This window comes from Tachypleus tridentatus, chromosome 9 (genome assembly GCF_004210375.1).
Source record: "Tachypleus tridentatus isolate NWPU-2018 chromosome 9, ASM421037v1, whole genome shotgun sequence".
Classification (NCBI taxonomy): Eukaryota; Metazoa; Arthropoda; class Merostomata; order Xiphosura; family Limulidae; genus Tachypleus; species Tachypleus tridentatus.
In genome coordinates this window covers 30,095,283-30,121,275 of record NC_134833.1, presented here as the reverse complement: position 1 = coordinate 30,121,275, position 25,993 = coordinate 30,095,283, and the positions used below count along the sequence as shown (strand labels likewise).

Below are 25,993 nucleotides of genomic sequence, written 5' to 3'. Positions count from 1 at the left end.
ATAAATAATGGTACATGGTCAACACAACATAAAGATGAAGACATGCATATCATGCTTAGATCATGCTTGCATGGTCAATATATGATGCTTGGATAAATAATGGTACATGATCAACACAACATAAAGATGAAGACAGATGAAGACATGCATGTATCATGCTTGATAAATAATGGTACATGGTCAACACAACATATAGATGAAGACACATGTATCATGCTTGGATAAATAATGGTACATGGTCAACACAACATAAAGATGAAGACACATGTATCATTCTTGCAATATCACGCTTGGATAAATAATGGTACATGGTCAACACAACATAAAGATGAAGACACATGTTTCATGCTTGCAATATCACGCTTGGATAAATAATGGTACATGATCAACACAACATAAAGATGAAGACACATGTATCATGCTTGCAATATCAATTGGATAAATAATGGTACATGGTCAACACAACATACAGATGAAGACATGCATATCATGCTTAGATAAATAATGGTACATGGTCAACACAACATAAAGATGAAGACACATGTATCATGCTTGGATAAATAATGGTACATGGTCATCACAACATACAGATGAAGACATGCATATCATGCTTAGATAAATAATGGTACATGGTCAACAAAACATAAAGATGAAGACACATGTATCATGCTTGGATAAATAATGGTACATGATTAACACAACATATAGATGAAGACATACATATCATGCTTGGATAAATAATGGTACATGGTCAACACAACATAAAGATGAAGACACATGTATCATCATGCTTAGATAAATAATGGTACATGGTCAATACAACATAAAGATGAAGACACATGCTTGGATAAATAATGGTACATGGTCAACACAACATAAAGATGAAGACACATGTTGCAATCATGCTTGGATAAATATCAATAAATAATGGTACATGGTCAACACAACATAAAGATGAAGACACATGTATCATGCTTGCAATACATGGTAAATAATGGTACATGGTCAACACAACATAAAGATGAAGACACATGATCAACACAACATATCATGCTTGAATAAATAATGGTACATGGTCAACACAACATAAAGATGAAGACACATGTATCATGTTTGGATAAATAATGGTACATGGTCAACACAACATAAAGATGAAGACACATGTATCATGCTTGCAATATCACGCTTGGATAAATAATGGTACATGGTCAACACAACATAAAGATGAAGACACATGTATCATGCTTGGATAAATAATGGTACATGGTCAACACAACATAAAGATGAAGACATGCATATCATGTATCATGCTTGGATAAATAATGGTACATGGTCAACACAACATAAAGATGAAGACATGTATGTTTACATGCTTGCTTGCATAAATAAATAATGGTACATGATCAACACAACATAAAGATGAAGACACATATATCATGCTTGGATAAATAATGGTACATGGTCAACACAACATAAAGATGAGGACACATGTATCATGCTTGGATAAATAATGGTACATGGTCAACACAACATAAAGATGAAGACACATGTATCATGCTTGGATAAATAATGGTACATGGTCAACACAACATAAAGATGAAGACAGACATGGTCATGTATCATGCTTGGATAAATAATGGTACATGGTCAACACAACATAAAGATGAAGACACATGTATCATGCTTGCAATATCAATGCTTGGATAAATAATGGTACATGGTCAACACAACATAAAGATGAAGATAAATAATGGGTCAACACAACATAAATGGTAAATAATGGTACATGGTCACAACATACAGATGAAGACATGCATATCATGCTTAGATAAATAATGGTACATGGTCAACACAACATAAAGATGAAGACACATGTATCATGCTTGGATAAATAATGGTACATGGTCATCACAACATACAGATGAAGACATGCATATCATGCTTAGATAAATAATGGTACATGGTCAACACAACATAAAGATGAAGACACATGTATCATGCTTGGATAAATAATGGTACATGATCAACACAACATATAGATGAAGACACATGTATCATGCTTGGATAAATAATGGTACATGATCATCACAATATACAGATGAAGACATGCATATCATGCTTAGATAAATAATGGTACATGGTCAACACAACATATAGATGAAGACATGCATATCATGCTTAGATAAATAATGGTACATGGTCAACACAACATAAGGATGAAGACACATGTATCATGCTTAGATAAATAATGGTACATGGTCAACACAACATAAAGATGAAGACACATGTATCATGCTTGGATAAATAATGGTACATGGTCATCACAACATACAGATGAAGACATGCATATCATGCTTAGATAAATAATGGTACATGGTCAATACAACATAAAGATGAAGACACATGTATGATGCTTGGATAAATAATGGTACATGGTCAACACAACATAAAGATGAAGACACATGTATCATGCTTGCAATATCACGCTTGGATAAATAATGGTACATGATCAACACAACATATAGATGAAGACACATGTATCATGCTTGGATAAATAATGGTACATGGTCAACACAACATAAAGATGAAGACACATGTATCATTCTTGCAATATCACGCTTGGATAAATAATGGTACATGGTCAACACAACATAAAGATGAAGACACATGTTTCATGCTTGCAATATCACGCTTGGATAAATAATGGTACATGATCAACACAACATAAAGATGAAGACACATGTATCATGCTTGGATAAATAATGGTACGTGGTCAACACAACATAAAGATGAGGACACATGTATCATGCTTGCAATATCACGCTTGGATAAATAATGGTACATGGTCAACACAACATACAGATGAAGACATGCATATCATGCTTAGATAAATAATGGTACATGGTCAACACAACATAAAGATGAAGACACATGTATCATGCTTGGATAAATAATGGTACATGGTCATCACAACATACAGATGAAGACATGCATATCATGCTTAGATAAATAATGGTACATGGTCAACACAACATAAAGATGAAGACACATGTATCATGCTTGGATAAATAATGGTACATGATCAACACAACATATAGATGAAGACACATGTATCATGCTTGGATAAATAATGGTACATGGTCATCACAACATACAGATGAAGACATGCATATCATGCTTAGATAAATAATGGTACATGGTCAACACAACATAAAGATGAAGACACATGTATGTGCTTCATAAATAATGCTACATGCAATATACAGATGAAGACATGCATATCATGCTTGGATAAATAATGGTACATGATCAACACAACATAAAGATGAAGACACATGTATCATGCTTGGATAAATAATGGTACATGGTCAACACAACATAAAGATGAAGACACATGTATCATGCTTGCAATATCACGCTTGGATAAATAATGGTACATGGTCAACACAACATATAGATGAAGACACATGTATCATGCTTGGATAAATAATGGTACATGATCAACACAACATATAGATGAAGACACATGTATCATGCTTGAATAAATAATGGTACATGGTCAACACAACATATAGATGAAGACACATGTATCATGCTTGGATAAATAATGATACATGGTCAACACAACATATAGATGAAGACACATGTATCATGCTTGGATAAATAATGGTACATGGTCAACACAACATAAAGATGAAGACATGCATATCATGCTTAGATAAATAATGGTACATGGTCAACACAACATAAGGATGAAGACACATGTATCATGCTTGCTTGATAAATATGGTACATGGTCAACACAACATAAAGATGCTTGGATAAATAATGGTACATGGTCAACACAACATATAGATGAAGACACATGTATCATGCTTGGATAAATAATGGTACATGGTCAACACAACATAAAGATGAAGACACATGTATCATGCTTGGATAAATAATGGTACATGGTCAACACAACATATAGATGAAGACACATGTATCATGCTTGGATAAATAATGGTACATGGTCAACACAACATATAGATGAAGACACATGTATCATGCTTGGAACATAAACAACATAAAGATGATGGTATAAATAATGGTACATGGTCAACACAACATAAAGATGAAGACACATGTTTCATGCATGATGAAGACACATGTATCATGCTTGGATAAATAATGGTAATGCGGTCAACACAACATAAAGATGAGGACACATGTATCATATAAATCATGCTTGAAGACATGATAAATAATGGTACATGGTCAACACAACATAAAGATGAAGACACATGTATCATGCTTGGATAAATAATGGTACATGGTCAACACAACATACAGATGAAGACATGCATATCATGCTTAGATAAATAATGGTACATGGTCAACACAACATAAAGATGAAGACACATGTATCATGCTTGGATAAATAATGGTACATGGTCAACACAACATATAGATGAAGACATACATATCATGCTTGGATAAATAATGGTACATGGTCATCACAACATACAGATGAAGACATGCATATCATGCTTAGATAAATAATGGTACATGGTCAATACAACATAAAGATGAAGACACATGTATGATGCTTGGATAAATAATGGTACATGGTCATCACAACATACAGATGAAGACATGCATATCATGCTTAGATAAATAATGGTACATGGTCAATACAACATAAAGATGAAGACACATGTATGATGCTTGGATAAATAATGGTACATGGTCAACACAACATAAAGATGAAGACACATGTATCATGCTTGCAATATCACGCTTGGATAAATAATGGTACATGATCAACACAACATATAGATGAAGACACATGTATCATGCTTGGATAAATAATGGTACATGGTCAACACAACATAAAGATGAAGACACATGTATCATGCTTGCAATATCACGCTTGGATAAATAATGGTACATGGTCAACACAACATATAGATGAAGACACATGTATCATGCTTGGATAAATAATGGTACATGGTCAACACAACATATAGATGAAGACACATGTATCATGCTTGATAAATAATGGTACATGGTCAACACAACATATAGATGAAGACACATGTATCATGCTTGGATAAATAATGATACATGGTCAACACAACATATAGATGAAGACACATGTATCATGCTTGGATAAATAATGGTACATGGTCAACACAACATAAAGATGAAGACATGCATATCATGCTTAGATAAATAAAGGTACATAAAGATGAAGACATGTATCATGCTTGGATAAATAATGGTACATGGTCAACACAACATAAAGATGAAGACATGTATATCATGTTTAGATAAATAAAGGTACATAAAGATGAAGACATGTATCATGCTTGGATAAATAATGGTACATGGTCAACACAACATAAAGATGAAGACATGTATATCATGTTTAAAGAAATGATGGTACATAAAGATGAAGACATGTATCATGTTTAGATAAATAATGGTACATAAAGATGAAGACATGTATCATGATTAGATAAATAATGGTACATAAAGATGAAGACATGTATCATGCTTAGATAAATAATGGTACACAGTCAACACAACATAAAGATGAAGACACATATTATGCTTGGTCAATATAGCATACAAGTGAAGAAGGATGCTTTAAAATAGATTCTGGAAGGAAGATCTTCTGGAATAAGTTATATTAATTCATTGGTCCATTATGTAATGGATTGATCATGTTATGTATCTCTTCATTTCAGAGCCTAGTGATGTATTTTATGGTTGGAATGCTTACCTAAAAATATCTGTAATGACTCTTTTACCATTTAACAATACAAGGTTATGTCTATGAAACAGGAGTGAATTAATAATGTCTACTTTATCATCAAATCTATGAATCTAGGTTTCATATTTTGAATTATCAAACAAAAAGTGTTTCACTTCAAAAATAAAAAAATGCTAAGTTTATAAATAAATCACTTATCCATGACAGGTTGAAAATGTTTAATAGCACCGTCTACCAATTTAAAACATTTTGCTTTTATTTAAATTTTGCAAAATATTAATTTTGTGAACTGTGGTCATTTCATTACATATTTTTAATCTAAGTCTCATTCAAACATTCAATTTTAGTTTATTATTTTGCTAGAATTAAGTAGTTCTATGTTCATCCCCAAACCATAATAATATTATTTACTTAAAAAGATTCTGTACTAAAAAATAATGTCAACCTCAGATACAGCCATGATAATAAACATTAAAATGGTTTACAAAATGAGACACTACTCTAGCACTGAAGATTATTTGAAACTGATACCAATATTTAGTCTGAATCAGAAACGTACTTTAAAATTATGCTTTGATGAAAATATAAATTAATTAATAAAAGAGTAATAGTAACGTATAAATGTTCTTCAGTTTTATAACCAGGAAGGGTTAACATAACCAAAAAATAATTTTATATGTTGACTTCATGGTTTACCTTGGTCTAGGAATTAGTTTTGAAAGTTGAATTAAAGAGTGGTCATTTTTGTCTAATATACTGTGTTTTAGAGTTGACTTAATACACTTTTAATAGTTGACTTACCAGTTCAGTTTTACAATTGTCTTTGTCTGGAATGAAGGTTTGAGAGTTCTTTGATTTATTGATTAATCTACTCATAAAATACAATAACTAACTATTACATGAGTAAGATGTAGGTGGCTCTTAACAATTTCTTTACATGTGAAAGATAAATTTGAGATTTATGTCCAAGGTATCTTAATTGAAATGTAAATCCTGGTAAAATAAAAAATAAAAAAGAGTAAAATTTTATAGTTTATGGTTAGATTACAATTTATTTGTCCTGCAGTCTGCACATACCAGTTTGGATATCTCCTCCTGCTCTTCTGCACTCAGTTTCTCTATTTTGTTGATATACCTCATGATGTGATGATCTTTTCGATCTTGATGTAGTAGCAAAATTATATCTTCCTTAAATACAGCTGCCTGCAGCATTTTCAATGTAAAAATCCTCACACTTTGTGATAAACCCTCATCATTTAATAAATGCCCTGAGTGACAAAAAAGGAAATTCAAAGGAATGGTTATATTGTATTTTTCAGTAAAAGGTCAAAGTGTTTGGAAAATTGATGAGTTAAGAAGTTTGTATACACAAATAACTCTCACCTAAAAGGTCAAGATGAGTTGAACCTAAAGCCCAAGCTCCACTCTGGGTTTTCAGATATTCTTCAAAATCTAGAAGTAATGATTTGTCTTCCTCACCCAGAAAAGGATTTGCAATTTCAGCAAGGTTTATCAATGCTTTAACTCCCTATTGAAAAAACAGGTTACTGCAGGGCTATCATGACAGTTATATTTTTTTACATTCAGTGCTTTGAAACTTACGTTGTATTTTATGTACATATGTCATAGTAAAAATACACAAAAATATGTTCTTCACTTGAATATTTCAATTTAAAACTCAGAATTCTTTCACAATAAAATAGTTTAAACATTGAAGGAAACATGCCAACATCTAAATGGAAAATGCACATGTAAAACAGTTACTCAGCATTCCTCAGAACTGGCCTAAATTAGGTATAATTAAAAATTTTCTAGTTCAAGGTTATTAATTTTCAAACTTCCATTTCATCCACGATATACGTACATTTGTTAATTCATTCAAATTGGGCCAAACTGTATGGTTACCTCTGTTTTCATGATTGTAGGATTATCTACTATTTGGTCATAATCTGGCATTTTCAAGCAGAAGAGAACACATGGCTAATGAACATACATAACAATAAAATATTCATGAAGGCTAAGCCTTATATAGAAGCCTTTACTGTCAAGAATGTGCTATGACAAACCAAAATGGTCAATATTAACACAGCATTAAGCAACAGGATACAGTAAAATTCTCTTTAATGTTTGTTGGAAGTTTCCACAATTTCCTTAATGATGTGGATTTTATATTTATATGTATATAATAAAAAGATTTGGAACAATTTGATCATATTAGATATTGTTTTGATTATAATGAATCTTTATGATTTCATTTATTAAAATAAACCAGTCTCTTGCAAGAATTTGGTGCATCATGAGCTATATTATAGAATCTCTGCACATTTGTACAAATGCTAACATTCTATGCAACCTTACTGACAGTTGACTTACAGGACTAAATATATATTTCTTCTCACATGACAATACAGATGTTATGCAAATATATATATACATACACACATATTTTGAAGACAAACAATCTTTAGTCACTCCAGATCTATCTAAAATGCTATCTTCCTAATAAAAGGAAACTTTGCACATGTTAATTAGACTGGAAATAATTAGTATGTAATGTAATCTGTGTGAATACTATCAAATTCCTTTCAATCAAAAATTATTTGAAAATATGCCCCTTACTATTGGTAACCTATTTTTTACATTCCTTTCAAAGCTGATTGAGTTTTTATAGGCTTATGGGTTATGTTTATGGTACTGTTGTTATTACGATAATAACAAGGAAAACATTTAAATAGACAGTTGATGATTCATGAACAAATTTATAAAACATTTTTTTTGCATAAAAAACATACAGTGTATATGTGTATATACAGTACTGGAAATATTTACTGAAAAAAAACTGATACACAAACAGAAGCTACAAACAGTGAGTGAGTAATTGCATCTAAATGGTATCATTAGTACAGTGCATAGTTATGGTAAATATAAAGGTAAAAAAATAAAATAGTGTATGATGCACCAGTATATTGTATTTGCTTCAAACAACTTGTTTTTATGTAACAAAGTGTCCTACATTATCTTCCACAATGTAACCGAGTTTTGTTAACACTTGATCTTCTGATTTTCCAAGCATTCAAATAAGACCATATAGCAATAACAACATTCATATTGGCATCTTGAGAAAGCTAAATCGTGACTGTGAGTAGCCCATTTAGAGTATGTTTCATAACCATGCCATTGCATCACATCTTCTGCAAGTTTAGAATCATTATTTTACTGGAAAATGAGTCCCTGACAAACAAGCCTTGTTCTAGAGGGACACACGATAGATCTGCTACTACCTCTCAGTAGCCAAGGCACCTTCAGTTTTATTTAAACTTTTAATAGCACTGGCTTGGATGCAGCTCATACTTAAACGGAGTTTTAGTGTTCTTCACTACAGGTTTTGCACGTTTACTGTGATATTAGTTCTTTACTACCATGAAACAAGCTACTGTTAATTGTTGGTAAACAATTTAAATTTGGATTCATCTGTAAAGAGCACTTCACTCCAGCTTTGCTCACACTACTGTTTGAGGTCTAATGCATATTTCAGTCTTTTAGTTTAGTTATTTCTCTGAAGAAGTTTGTTTATGAGCAGCTCTCATCAACTGTGGCCACTGTGTGTTAATGTGTATCATACTGTACTGGAGAGTTAACATTCACACAAGTGTTTACCTCTAAGTCATTGGCAAGATCTCAACTAAGTTGTCACGCATCATGTAACTTAAGTAACTTAACATCACTTCTGAACAACTCGGTTTCTTCACTTACCACTTCTATTTGACTGCAGTACTAGTTTTGTGTGATCCCAACAGAGATTTCTTACAGCTCCTACTGAAAAATTAAATTTTACTTCACCTTGGATGAAGTAGCCTTCACCAGCCAAAACTACATTGGAATTTCTTTTAAACACTTCTGTTCAGAATATATGACTGCCTCTACCTTTATAGGCATAATGCTTCTGTCATACTATCTTATTGACTGGATCAAATAAATCACACAGTAAACTGTTAATGTATAACTGAACTGTGGTGCAGTTCATATAAGGTAAAAAGTATCATAATATTTGGATTTGACACCCATTTCATTCTCTGCTTTCATAATTACTTCCACTGCTGCATATATATATTTATTGACGAATTTCATTACCTGCAGATATCCTAAAATATTCTCATATTATTAATATTATATTCTTATTGTTTAACATTAATTTGTTTTAAAATACAATAAAAATCTACCCTACAAAAATAATAGGATAGTCAATTGAATCTGAATTCCATGATACAATGCTATATAGTTTATAAAAGCCTGCACTTGATCTCGCCAACTAACTGGAGTCAAAATGCTATGAACAAAGGAGTCTAGAGGCTTTCAAAGAGAAATGGTTATTAGATGAACCACTGGTAGTAAGAGCATGTGAAACACACAATCCCACTTTCCAATTCTCAAGACCATCATGACTAGCATATCAAGGTTTGTAAGACCGCTCGGCATTACGATATCAAATGTCTGCTCACCCACTCAAAATGAATTATTACTTGATCCATGTGAAATTTCTAATGAAATGTGACAACAAACCACAAATCTGGTATTAAATTCAGCATGAATTCATTAACCTCTTACAACAGCCATGAATGCAAAGTCTAGGCTTTCACAATAATGTATCAAAAATGAGACAAAAATAAAGAGTATTTCATGTGACAAATTTTGTTACTCACTGTCTGTTTTGAATGTGCATATCTGGGTCTTACAACGGCCTGAAGGAGGTTTTGGATATAGCTATTAACCCTAAACTGTGATGAGGGTAATCAGTGATGACGAGAAAACCCACTTGTAGAGAAAAATATATTTAAAAAAAGGCTGGTTTTGGTTGAGAAAAATTTTATGTAGAGGAGCAAACAATGTTTCAACCTTCTTCAGTCATCATCAGGTTCACAAAGAATGAGGGTAATATCATGACCTGAACCCATTTTAGTTTCATAATCTTAATCTACTTTTAACAGTTAAGGAAGCCATAAATGCTTTGTTGTGTTTGTGATACTATGGTTAATGCTGCTCTGTCTGCATTTTTTAGCATTACAAGGGAAAGGAACATACCTCTTCAGTTTTACAATGCATCAGTCATATTTTGTATTGTGTTCAAAAAACATCCAAAATCTGCCTTGGACAGCTCAGATCTCCAGTATGAACCTAAATAATCAACCCTAGAACCTTTTAGTGCACCATCTGGTGGACATAAAAGAGAGAACTCATAATCTCACTACTTTTGCAGGATGTTTACTTTACACAACTGACTAATGAAAATTGTTAGTAATACAGGCCAGGCTGTGATTAAGGCAAAAAGTGAGTCCCTTTCTAATTAAAACAGGACCAGTGGTAAAAAATCACATGCTTTTTCTTCAGGCACTTTTAGTAACCAACTTTGTTAATCTTACTTGTGATTACAAAAACAAAAATATCATTTTATGATGACAAGAAACCCACTTGAAGTAAAAATGTATTCTCAAGACAGCTGGTATAGGTATTAGAACTTTAATTAAAATAATGTACAGAGCAATGTTTCATCCTTCTTAGGTCATCTTCAGGTTAACAAAGAGAGTTTGCACATGAAAATGACCTAAGAAGGTTGAAACATTATTCTATACTTGAGAATACAAAAATTTCAGTTTAAATAAGCAACCTACATCAATATCACTATACACAACAGGAGGTTCTCTGGCTCTTTCGCCTCTGCTATCCGATGTATTTTCTGGCCTGTTTGATTCAAAATTTTCCTGTAATATACTTTCTGGAGATCTTGAAGACTGTTGTTCTATCTGTGGAGAACTTTCAATGTTTTGTACGCTGTCACATGTCTGTGATCGGACCTGTTGCACTTGTTCAGTTTCTTCATCAGGTACTTTAGAATGTTGTATTTGTTGCTCATCACAGGACAAAATATTTTCTTTTTTATCTGCTTCAGAGACTGGTGACTGAGTTGTTTGAGTAGTAGCTCCCTGAACATCTGAACGAAAGTTATTACTAATTTCATTAGCTATACTAACATCTTCTTTTGCTTTGTCTTGGGTTTGTAGCTGCCTTCTATCCCTTCTGCTTGCTGAATCATTTGATCTAGATGGAGCTGTGTTATGTTGTGATCTGTGACTGGTAGGAGGTGGGATAGCACCAAAACTTAATCCTTTTGATCCTTCAGCTCGCAGATTGAGCTTATCCATTTCAACTTTTAGCATTTCTCCAATTGGACTAACATAAAAAAAAATCTACAAATCACTATATGTTGCTGTGTATTAAAAAGAATATGAGAAATTACAAAGAAAATAATTTCAGAAATTCAGTTCCAAATTAAATAACTTAATATAAACCAAATTTCTTATCATAGAAGTACTGAAATATCATTAATTATGTTGGAGAAACTATATTTACACATGAATAGACACCAAATACTAAGTTAACTCTTCTAACCAACAGCCAGCATTAACTTATAAAAACATTTTTCTTGTATACTGAATACTCGTTAATGTCTATCAAAACCTTTGTATGTGAAATAACTCAATATAACATGTTGCTATTTCCCAACATCATAATGATGTTAACAATTTTGAAAGTATGTCAGCTGCCCCAACAACAGAATACCTATGCTCAGTGGAAGAAGTGAAGCAGTTCTGGAAGCAAAAATTAAACTGACTGGCATTCTGATAGTGGTTTTTAAACACAAATCATATCAGTAGTGATATAATAATACCACAGGTATCATTTGTTTAAAAAGCAAGATCATGCCACATTTACACTTCCCATACTGAATTGCTAATCTCTGCACATTACAACTTACTGTGTTCTTTTTATTACACCTGAGGGAATTGAAAACATAGAATATATAAAGCTATTGCTTCACTTCATAACGTTGCTTCTATAACAGAATTGCAGAAAAAAACAAAAAAACTTTAATGAATATAAGATAACCACTTTTATATTATGAACTTTGCTCACAAAGGAGAATTATGACCAGTAAGTAGATCTGTGATGTACAACACAAAAAGTCTGGTGTACACATGCTAAATAAGTGACTCAAAAACAAAACTGTAATAACAAGGATAATATGACCACACAGTACACAAAATAAAGCAATCCAATGATTTATAGAACTGAACAAATGTTTACAAATATTTCATATTTATATGAAAAACTGATTTATTATAAATATTAGTAGAAATAATTAATTCTGATATATCAAAATACCAGCATGAATCCAACTACATTTTACATTAATAATGTAAAGCACACTCCTGTCCATATAAAAATATTAGGTTGTCCAGAAATAAATGTTGTTTTTGAACTGCAACATTTGGAAAAGTATAAACCAGAGTTGTAAAATATGTTTTAATCAAAGTAAGTTGCTTCAACACACTTTTGCTAATGAGTAAATGCAATTTATGCTTCTGCTGTAGAAATCAGACTTTCTATGTTCAATGGACTCCCTGAAAGCTTCTTCTGCAGCTGCCTGGTTTTGAAAGTAGTTATTGTTCAAAAAATTGTCAAAGTGCTTGAAAAAATGAAAATCTGTAGGGAAAAGGTCTGTGGAATAAGGTGGATGAGGCAGAACCTCGATTCCCAATTTGTTCAATTCTTGGAGCATCATCCTTGACACTTGGGGATGAGCATTGTCGTGAAGAAGAATTGGGCTGCTCCGACTGACTAGAGCTGGCTGTTTCTCACACATAACTTTCAATACATTTTGGCCAATTCTTCACAGTATTTTGCTGCTATGATTGTTTCTCCTCGATTCAAAACATTGTAGCGAATGATGACAGTTGTAGTCCACCATACAGTCACAATGATTTTTCTTTGGTGAAACTTGGACTTTGGGAAATATTTTAGGACTGTTTTGCAATCAAGCCATTGTGCAGATTGTTTCTCACTGTTGTACAGAATCCACTTTTCATAGCATGTCACTACCCGTTCAAGAAATGGATCATTTTAGTTCTGCAATAGTAGTATAGAGCAGGCCTCATAATGCCAATATTGTTGATCTTCAGGCAGCTCATGCAGAACCCATTTATCCAACTTTTTCACCTTTCCAATCACACTCAGGTGGTTAGCAATGCTTGATTTGCTTATGCCTAGCTTTTCTGCAAGCTCATGTACTGTAATGTGAGGGCCTGTCTCAACTGCTTCTCTTAACGAGTTTTCATCTGAGGATGCTTTCTTCCATGACCTTCGTGGTCTTCAAGACTTTCGTCTCTATGTTAAAACCTTAGAAACCAACACTAAACTGTCTGTTCATCAACAGAGTCCTAATGCCTGGTTGATGTTCTGTGTAGTTTTGATAGCTTTTCATCCAAGTTTGAAGTCATAGAGGAAAATCAGACAAAAGCCTTTCTTGTCCACGCTGCCTTGGGGATTGCAAAACTTACTCTGAGGAGAGTTGAAACAGCAAATGATTAAGACACCTTGTAAGTGACAAACATGATTTTAAACAAACCAACCAACAATAAGTTACTCAATATCCAGCTTCAAAGTGTCATTGTGAGAATTCCAACATTGATTTCTGAACAACCTAATATATGTATACATATTATTAAGCAAGTTGGTCTCCAAAGTTAATCTTGTTATTTTAGTTGTTTTTTTCTCAACCAAAACATAATTCAGTTGCTGCTTCATTTCCTATTTACAGTAGAATAAATTATGTAATACCTACAATCACAAGTCACTGAAAGAGACTGATTAAATTTAAATTTCAAACTGCGAACAATCTTCTACTTATCCTTTATCATAGCAATGATAATTTTCAGTGAAGTCATACTTAATTACACTGCATGTGAAAAAGAGTAGAGTTGGTTTTCATCTCAAAATATAACTTACATGACCAAATTTAAACCTTAAACATATTCATAAAATCAAATAATAAACAATGAAAATGAGGCATTGATTTCACATGGTAATTTTCATTTATAAACTCTCACTTGTTTTAAAAAAAATTAGAAAATGCTAAAAAAAGAAAGACAAAATATAACAAATTTGTTTTTAAACCATACCTTGAAATTATTAATACCATTTCAAAAATTCCAAACCACTAAAATATTAAAACTGAGGAAGAAAACATCTTTTTTACATTTTAACTTTGACTTTCAAACTTGAAATTGGTGTTATTTATTCCAATTTTTTATTTATTTCAAAATTTTATAGATGCTCAAGAGAAAAACAACAAACTTATGAAAACAGAAATATCTGTGTTACAGAGCTTTGACTTTTTAATCTGATACTGAGGTTTGTTACTATACTTATGATCTACTTCAAAATCAAGACGACTTAAAAAAATATATATAAAAATAAAAAGTAAATTTCTTATTTTGTGTTCCCCTTCGTGACTGTAACATCAAACATGATTTACAGGTTGTTATTTGAATGTTGACCTTGAACTGTCTAGCAGCCTTAAAAGCACAACCCAGGTTACAATGGATTGTGAATTTATAAATAAACGATCGTGAGGTCATTACCTATATGCTGACCTTGAACTATTCAGTTACCCAAACATACAGATATGAGTGAAAGGTCAGTATATTGGAGACTCAAATTTAAACTTTTTCTTTTTTTAATGGATACATTGCATTGATTTTTTTCTTTGTTCTCAACAGTGTTAATTCAAATTAGCAAACATAACTGAAAAAAGAAATATAAACCTGACACTGAGCAACATAAAATATCATGTGTTTGTATGTTGCTCTCCCTTCTCAACATTTTGTTTGACAAACAAATCAACAAATGCCAAAAGATGTACAGAACAAACATGATATCCAGTCCACCCTCATCTCCAAGAATGTACAGAGTTCAATAGTCAGCAACAGTAGCATAACACATGCACAGCCTGAATAGCAAGCTGCTAATTTTAGTCTCCAGAAGGGAACGAGCTAAAATTAGAAAGAGCCAGGAAGTTATCTTGTTCGTGACATTCCTAATTTTTTTTTCTAGAGTGAAAAATACCAAACAAGTTATGAACTACCTAGTGTTGAGTTTCCCTAAATTTATAAAGAAGCATTGGCAAACCAAATATCATTATATCAGTAAAGTAACAAAAATTCTATATTACTCAGAGAAGCAACATAATCATGAAACAGCTTCTTTTATTTTTCTAAAAATTAATTTTCTATTTCAAATATTTCTCCACATATTAAGTATGTAGTGGTAATCATCTTATGTAGCATTAAAACTATATGTGTGAACTAAATAGAGAAAAGTGTAAATTATAATAGAAACATTGTTTAATAAAACAACTACCAACATGGTTAGAGTCTGACTCAGGGTAACTACTTTTAGACATTCCTATACTTCATGACTCAAACCATGTATGTTGGTTCACACCTTTGAAGATGCTTACTAAAGCTTCTCTTCAAAACATCTGTCTTCATTACAAGACAAAAGTGTAAATATAACTAAGAACATTAATAACAGTAGAAATCTGCACTTTCACACAGCATCATGGGAACATTTATGGAATAAAACAAACAAGCCTAAACCATCAAATTTAAACATCTAACTCGGATGTTTTCTCATTTAACAAAACGCATAAAATCATCTTAAAACCGTTACACAAAAGCTATACAACACTGGTAAATCAACAGAGACTACTAACCACTCAATTCATATCTCAGGAAAATAACAGAAAAGTTGAGAAACAAGTACTCGAAAAACTAGGACTGTACTATAAAACTAAACTTGTATACAACATATAAAACAATGTGTTACTTTTCTATCAATAAAACTTTAATAAACTTGCGTGTTCAAAACTTCTTGAGGTAGGTCAAGTATCTCCTGTGGAATAGAACGACCAGTCAGAAAAATTGCTGTGTCTTGACTGAAATTGTTGCAATTGTGTTTTAAGAGGTCATAACATCCAGGTCTACAAACATGAGAAAAGAAGAAAAACGCTTATTTTACCTGTTAAGTCTCGTGTTGTAATAAGTTATTTAAATAACTAACTACAGCTTTAATTTCCAAGTTAAGTGACTTTTTTCCCATATTATATAGCATAAAGTCTAAGGTTTAAAAATATAACCATGCAATGAATAATCCTAGAACTGTAAATCCACCATGATGATTAGTACATGTAACAGCTAACATTCAATTGAGATATTGGACAAATGTACTTGATTTACATAGAAGACTGACAAAAGTACAATGAAAATTTCACCTAAATGAAAATTTACTACAATTAAAGTGTATCTGCAAATAAAGTATTCTCAATACAATATTGTATAATATTACACAAAATACTTGCACCATTCGTGAGCAGCTGCTTCCGAGTTGTTTTAACCAAAAACCCTACATGTAGTCAAGAGTTCACAATGAAATGTTACTTCCTTTATTAATGTAACTGTTTCCATTTATTCTAGGTATGTCCAGTTTTCCCATAACATACTCAACAAAGTCATCAAGTACTTTCACTCTAGTTAACCACTTTTATTTTGTACATCAGAAACAGTAGCTTGTCTTCTCACTGCAAAAACAACTGTAAGACTGACTGCAGTTAGTGTATGAAAGTAGACAGCAGTTTTCTCCAATGGTAGGTTAAGTTATACATCAACATTACAACATCCTTTATTCTCAAATGGAAATGACCAGTTAACTGGGTGGTGCTAAATGCACTGGGAAAGTATGATGTTGCAATTTTGAGTATATAACACGATACTTTCTCAGACTGGAAAATAATTTATACAGATTTTGGCAAAGACCAGCTGAGAAAGATTGGAAGTGCCACAGGAGAACAAAGTCAGCCTGTTTAGAGCTGTTTCTACAGAAAGTGAGAGACCAAATACCAAGTAGTAAAGACAATAAACCAATGGGCAGCCAGAAGGTATAATGTCAAAGTGAGGATTGAAAAACCTGAGGTCATATTAAATTAATGAATGAGCTAACAGAGAAATATTCTGTCACCCTAGACCAGTGAACAAGTATTCATCCAACAGTTAGAACCCCTGAATACATCTTCTACATGTAACTGCAATGTTGATGGCATCTTAGCCAGAAACTTTAGGCCAAATCACAGGTAACTGTGTTCAAAAGAATATACAGCCCATTTTCTAAAGTGTTTCAGAGAGGTAACTGCCTGGAATGGTTTGTCTCCAGCATCTTACCCTAAACTTGATTAGTCCATCCATGGACTGTATCAGACCCCTCAACAAAGCAGAAAGACTGGAAACTAGTTATTGTCAATAAATTCTCAATGAAATGGTATGTATCAGAACTGCATTTTATCATTGTTTGGCATTTAGTAGGTAGTGTGGTAACATAGTCCGTTAATCACTCTTTGGGATTGATTTAGAACAACTTTTCTCCAATACAAAACATGTATATACATTCACCATAATGATGTGTTCAGATCTGGACTTTAGACTTTCCAAGACAGGGATGTCCCTTGTACTCAACAGCATTAGAAAATAAAAAAATATGGATCAACTTGGGTATCTAGGACCATCTAAAATGAGACCTATAACATACTATACTCCAGATATGGTAAAGAAAGTGCAGCTTCATGTAAAATATTAGAATCCATAAACACAAATGTAACTGTTCACATGTCTTAGGTAACAGTAGACAACATAATCTAGAATAATATCTACCTGGAAACAAAACCAATGGAGAATTGGTTTACCAAGAAGCGTTTTCCACTCATACCCCAAGTAGCTGGAGAATGAAATGGGTATTCCTGATATTCCATGTGAAGCTATACAGGCCAAGTTACCAGATGCAGTAATCAAAGATTTCTGAAGATTACTCCAAAAGCTTTAGGATATATTGTACTGTGTATGGTTAATAAACATCTTGAAACTTGGAATAAGAATCAAGTTCAAACTCTTCTAATTCTTAGACACATTTCTGTTTTGCAGAAAGTCTAATATTATGAAGGGATTTTTAAATAGTGTACATAAAATATCAAAGAAACCTTCATAATGAGGTTCAGTTAAAAATGATATGTAGATGTATAATTAATATATGCCTAAAACAAGTACAGAACATTTTACTGAAAAAAGAACATTTTAAACAACTAAACATTCTTTTTTGCTGAAGAAAAGATTAATATACATAAAAAACAGAAATTGTTAGATCAATAAGTGGTCTAATCCTACCTATAGGAAGACTCTCCTAAGGCAAATATAAACTCCAAAAAGATACTGTATGGAATCTCAGTCTTCCCTAAGTTCAGGATCTGGTCAGGCTCTCCAAGGATCGTTTCTCCCTTTATGTTATATTACAGAAAGTTACTCTATTAACACGTGGTTTGCACTAATGCAGAGAATAATGAACTGATATGTCTTAATTTTTAACTAATGTTAGAGTTTTAGAACATGTCAAAAATTGAAATAAGAATCTCCTGTGCATATTATTTTAACAAATTAAATAATAAAGAAATCTAAAATTTTATGTTGTTGGTAAAATATTTTTTCAAACAACTTTTATTATTACACTATAGACAATTTTAGTGTTTTAGTTTACGCTGATGAAGAAGGCTTATTAATGTAAATAGTTAGCATAGACTAAAAACAACATACTAATAGCTAGTATATGCAGGTACAGCTTTAAACTTGGCAGAGAGATTTAAAGTGCAACTGTACTGGCAAAATAATAATAAATTATATTTTTTGTACAAGTCCATACACATATAAAGGTATTTTTATAAATATCATAAGAATTATACATAACAGCAAAACATTACAGAGATTAAAAAATGTGACACAATAATACATATCTCTGGTCATTTTTCATAAAAATAGACAGTATTTAACTAGTATCCACTAGTGGCCTATCTAAAAATTTAAGATTATTTTAAGGTTTACAGTGTTTTCACTATTGCCTGACAAAACATATTTTTTTCTTTTCTTTCTATCAATACCAGACAAATATGCAATAAAAATGCAAATCCATTCTGTTTAATATAATTTTTCCTTTTATTGCAATTAGTTTGTTTTGTTAAACATTTGCAACAGAAATATGAGTTCAAAAACATTTCTCCAAACCTTTTTTTTTTTATTTATAATTATAAATGAAGACTGTTATGGAAAAAAACTGTTAAGACTAATTGCCTTATAATTACTTCAGACTTGACAGGAATCCTTTCAAATTTTATCTGCTGTAAAATCTAATAGCATGTTATCACAGTGTTAATGATAGAGAAATACTTTTCTCATACATTCTTTCTAGACTTTTTTTTTTTTTTTTAATGAGAAGAATCAAGTTTAGATATTCACACTTTGGCAAACATGAAAGTTTCCAGTCCACTACAGTTCAATCTCATTAAAATCCCACTAAAATCAAGCATTCTGTCACATTTCTTTTCATGCACATCTGCCTGGAGTGTAGGATGGCTTAATTTCTGTTGAAGCATTCATCAGATTTAGGAAACTGCACTGTTGTTCCAAGGTTGTAGCATGGACCTTCTAGAATACTTTGACTGCTGAAGTTTGGTGTGTGACATACTCAATGTGTTATATCATTTGCAAATAGGGCAATATATCACTGTGAAAAATTTCATTTTATGATGTCCTCTGTTTGATGTCCTTATACAGCAGAAAAGTTCAGGCTTTACTAAATTCAAGGCCTTGGTTATGGATAAGAGTCATTCACTCCAAGTGAAGATATGGCTGTATTACTGCAATACAAGAACATTCAAAGGAACAGGAAACTATGCAAGTAGCAAGTTACCCCAGCACATGAATCTCCAAAGGAACAATGAACTCCATATCCAGTAAGTTACTCCAACACAGAAATCTTTCAAGGAACAGAGAAAACTGCAGACAGTATGTTATGCCAACACACAAACCTGTGAACGAACAAGAACCTATGCATATGATATGCTACTTCATTACATGAATCTTTGAAGAAACAAGGAATTTTTCAAACAGGTTTTCTGTTTTTAATCAGAAGTCCATTGTTCAACTTTCCTGAATCAATTTCTACATATTTTACCAGTTCTGAAGTAGACTTTAACATGAAATTTGATAAGGTCATGTTGATTTTATTATTGGGTTTGATATATGTGGCAGAATGATTGTAGTTGTAGAATTTGTTTGTAGTTTTGGCCTAGTGGTAGTGATTCTATTTATCACACACACAAATAGTCTCAAAAAAACAAGAAATCATAAAGAATCCTGCCATCCATTTTTGAAATAATTCATCTAAACTTTAATACAAATACAGTTGACAACAAAAACTTAATAATGTCTCTCTAGTACTATAGTTTTTTAAGTATCAGAACAATGCAATTCATTACTGCTTTAATTAAGGAGGAAGGAGTTTGTTTTTAGTATCTGTGATTCACTGGCATTTATAACATCTATAAGTATTATCTTCAGTTGATTTGAGATTTCTAAATTAAGCTATAATATGAAACAATTTATAACAATGAAGGTAACATTTTGTACGAGTGAAAACTATAACTTCACTCTGAATCAGTTTTTACTTGCCAAGTTATGTTGGTGATTACTTGATATTTTGATATCTAAGACAAATGTAGATAACTAATTTTAACTGTGAAATTATGTCTCTAGTTAACTTTCAAACTAATACAACTTACTGGTCCACAACTGTTGATGCCATCAGATCCAAAGAAGTATTCTCTACCATATGCTACGATTCCAGTATGCCAAATGCCAGGGAGATGTTTTCCTGTTACATTAAATCAACAAATGTGGAAAAGTTTTAAGAAAATACTTAGATTTAGTTTAAGACAAAAACTAAATATTGTGTTTTATTCTTATTTTCATTGTGAAATAAAAACTATTTCTGAAATAACTAACTAACTGAAAGTGACTGGTAACAACTTGAATACTCTCAAAGTTTTCTTCTATTTTATAATAACAGTCGAGTATAACATCTGTATTTCCTAGATTGCAACTAACACATTCAAAAGTCACCTATCAGTCACTTGTACATGGTTCTTTTTAATCACGATAAGAGTTTCACACTGTTAATACAGACATATATATGCATACACTTTTTTCAATAAGTTTTAAATTATTTCATTATTTCTAAATTACATATGCACTGTAACACTATTTACAATAAAAAAGATACACTGTTTTTAACATTTTTTTTAATCAACCACAAGACAGGTGTTTTTAAAAACTAGTCTTGAAAGGCTTAATGCCAAATAAGTAAAAATATACATGTAAATTATGGAGCAATAAACTTGTGATTCACAACAGACAAGCAAACAGACTCAACTTTGTAGAAATAAATGTGTCCAACAGCAAGGTTTAATTTGTTTATCATAAATGCAGCTTAAGATATCCTTTATTTGTCATACAAAACAATAAAAATTTATAAAATAACAGTCAAAATAATATTAATCTGGAAATGTGGTAAGTTAACTTACCTCTTTCTGTTATACGATCAACATCGCAATAACCTTGTTGCATATTTTTCACTTGAAACTGTTAGTTTTCATTTTTGCAGTTTTTGCCTTATAGCATTAAACACCCACACAAAACTGAGTATCAGGCTTTAATGACATTTTATAGAGAGAATCACCTCAACCCCTGAAAGAACAACCTTTTACACACTGAGGGATAGAATATACTTTATGGAAAATTGGAGGGCCATAATTTGTTACATGTATAACTTAATGAAATGGGATTTTTCACTAAAAGCTATCTGCGAGTTAATTTTTTTTAAATGCATAATATGAAGTTTATCATGGCATTTAGTGTGAGTACATAGACATTTGTCCTGCTCAACCCTACCATTCTGGAATAAAATCAACAACAAACTATGAGAACACATTAATCCAACATCTGTTTTTGATTCACAGTTAAAAGTAAGTTATGGCAAATGTTTTAAATAAACTAACCCTTTACAGTTTGTTGCACACTTGAAACGTTTTAATTTTATGTTTGTTTTGTCTAGGCTAATATTATGTTTTCTTATCTATTCTTTATGTTGGTTTTTTACCTATTTAAATATGAGAATGCATGTGCATGTAATGTACATTTGATTCCTTCTCATGTGTCCATTTTATGGATGTGAAACACGACTTTACTTCACCTAATTGAAAGAGTGGTTTAGATTTGATTTTGACACAGTTTCTTTTTTAATAATATTAGAAACTCAATGCACAATATATTGTATTTGTATTATTTGGTTTGAGAGTATGGTATTTCATAAATTACATACACTACACTTTACTAAATATTATGCATTACTTGAGTTTATATTGGAATAACATTGGCTGATATTATCTCTGCTTTTTCAGTGCTTGTAAGAATTATTAATCTTGATAGTTATGAAGATTTCAAGTATTCATTTTCCAAATTTTCAGCACTTTACAAAATTTACACTCTAAAATTTACTTAATTCATGTTTTTTTACCTTATACACAGTTCAAAGCTACTAATATTGTGTGTGCGTATTTTTAACCATTCATAAGTTTCCATTACTAGGCATATAATACGAACCATATCACAAATTAAGGACATGTCAGGATTCTCACTTATCAGAAAGCAGTAACTACTAATATGTATGTTATATTTTTAGGTCAAAATTTTAAATTGATAAATATTAATTTGTTTTATAAACACTTTACCTAATCCAATACACACAGAGATAACTGAATATTTAGTAACAACTATGATTTTCATTTCTATAATATACATACATAGGATTAGTAAAAAATAATGATTTCTCCAAATTTCTGTGAAGTAGGTATAGAACATTGAACATCTACTGACACAGAATGCTCAAATACAATGGAAAATCATTCATTTCTATATGTCATGAAATAAAGGACAAACCAAGCTTATCTCAATGTTATGTCTGATTTGAATAATTTTAAAACTCACCCTATTTTGAAGTACAGTATTTTTTATTACAAAAATGCAAATTTAGTCAAAGTCTACTACAAACTAAACATTTCTAAAGTAATATCATTGAGTGTTACAACTTTTGCACTGACAAATTTTACTTTTGAGTGATAGTATTTGATTGGCCTAGATTTGACCTCCTTATCATGACACTGTGTCAGGTAAGAAATGACTCCCAACATGCTTAAACACTATGCCAGCAAGTTTTCAATATTTCACTCTAACTTCACAACAACAAAGCAAATCAGGACTATTGAGTCACCCAGTACGTATTTTAACTATACCTTTGGATTTTCTTAACTATTGGGGATTATTTTTTCAAGTTTACTATTCTAAAATTTTATTTAGAACTCTTTCAACAAACTTTACGCATTAAGTAAATACATGTAAGGTATAATCTAAAGTCTTATATAACGTCATAATTCACCACTGCCGTAATGTAATTTGTGTTACATACTATTTAATACTAAGTTACTATAGTAACTTAACTTTTTAAGAGTAGAAATATCTTTATGGTATTAAGATGAATAAAAAATGAACATTAGCTTACCTAAGAAAATTGAAGATAAATTCCCTGCCAAACCTTTAGATAAATCATATATATATAACTGAACTTCAAATGTAGTCTCTGCTTCAACATTGCTAAAATCGTCCGCTATATCATCAGCCATGTTTACATTACTTGACGGAATGAGAAGGCATGTTTTCAGTAATGTGTGCGAGCGCCATCTGCAAGCACCATATGAAACAAAAACTTATATGCTACATCTCAGACTACAACTGTTCACAAAACATAGTTTGTTTTGACTTTCACGCAAAGCTACTCGAGGGCTATCTACGCTAGCCGTCCCTAATTTAGCAGTGTAAGACTAGAGGGAAGGCAGCTAGTCATCACCACCCACCGCCAACTCTCAGGCTACTCTTTTACCAACGAATAATGGAATTGACAGTCACTATATAACATCCCCACGACTGAAAGGGCGAGCATGTTTGGTGCGACTGGCATTCGAATCCGCGACCCTCGGATTACGAGCTGAACGCCTTAACAAATCTGGCCATGACGGGCCCCTAAATAAAGTATTGTGAAGATCGTAACGGCATTGAAAAGGCGACTTATTTCTTCCATATTTCACATAAACTAAAAAACATCATAATTCTAGTATAAACGCCCCCCGCTAGAACAACGATAAGTCTACGGATTTACAACGCTAAAATTATGGGTTCGATTTCCCTCGGTGGGCTCAGCAGATAGCCCGATGTGGTTTTGCTATAATAAAACACACACTAGCATAAACGATGTGATCATTATTCCTTGACGTTTGTTTTCTTGTAAATATCTGCTGTTTCTTTAAAAGTACAGTGTGAAACATGAATTGCCAACAATAATAGATGAACATCTGATGATTGTAAGATGTAGATACTTAACGCTTTGTACACTATACAATCGATGTCTTTCGGGAGCTAACTCCTATGTCAAGTATGAAGTGAAGGAGTAAAAAAAAAATCAGTACGCATAATATTAAATTTTATTTCACACCTTTGTAGATTACTTACTTTAAAAACACGAAAGTTTATTTCTAGCGACATTTCAGACGTATATTTTTGTTTGAAAAGGTTGCATTTTCTACTGGTAAAATTTTATACGTACTTAGCAGAGGTTGTGCGTTAGTCTCGAAATATATTTATCATTGTTATGCGTTATATATAGAAATAACTTAGTTTCGCAGATACTATAAATACCCGCTATAGTCTCAAAGAAATTTCCATAAAAATCTTCTGTTGCAGCTTAACATTTTACATCTCAAACCAAAGCGATCCATTAGTTAATAGTTAAAATAAATCATTAAAGATCGCGCCATCTAGCTATTAGCTATGTTTATTATCATTAAAATGTGTCAAATTAGTTATAATATACTGTAATATATAAAAATCCATAAAAATCTTCTGTTGCAGCTTAACATTTTACATCTCAAACCAAAGCGATCCATTAGTTAATAGTTAAAATAAATCATTAAAGATCGCGCCATCTAGCTATTAGCTATGTTTATTATCATTAAAATGTGTCAAATTAGTTATAATATACTGTAATACATAGCTCAACTAAATCATAGTTGAGCATAAAAAGGCCAACAAATAAAAAACTGGAATTTTAAACACCGGCAAATAGGGATAAAAAAGCAGGCAAGGCTGGAAATATTGTAGACATTATTTACTCAAACTACTAATCCTCATTTCGACTCCATCTAATGTAACTCTAAGTAATAGCATGGAGCCAAAATAGGGGATTGTAGTTTGATTAAACAACGTCTGTAGTAACGTCAGCCTTATTTATTCGCTATCTTTTTTTGTACAATACCTATTTGCAGGTTTAAATTCCCACTTTTTTATGTATACGTAGGAT

General features: G+C 31.8%; 1 protein-coding gene across 1 annotated transcript in view; it reads right to left on the bottom strand.

The window, feature by feature from the left end:
• The window catches only part of LOC143224962 (uncharacterized), a 36,538-nt gene extending 12,165 nt beyond the window's left edge, over positions 1-24,373 (bottom strand). The window contains exons 1-7 of the mRNA XM_076453511.1: positions 24,143-24,373; positions 21,309-21,400; positions 18,865-18,974; positions 16,515-16,637; positions 11,428-11,986; positions 7,145-7,289; positions 6,839-7,029 (exon numbers count right to left, since the gene is read on the bottom strand). Coding sequence (XP_076309626.1) covers positions 6,839-7,029; positions 7,145-7,289; positions 11,428-11,986; positions 16,515-16,637; positions 18,865-18,974; positions 21,309-21,400; positions 24,143-24,263 — 1,341 coding nt within the window. The 5' untranslated portion in view covers positions 24,264-24,373. The remainder of the gene's footprint in view (positions 1-6,838; positions 7,030-7,144; positions 7,290-11,427; positions 11,987-16,514; positions 16,638-18,864; positions 18,975-21,308; positions 21,401-24,142) is intronic.
• Between the last annotated feature and the right edge of the window lie 1,620 nt (positions 24,374-25,993).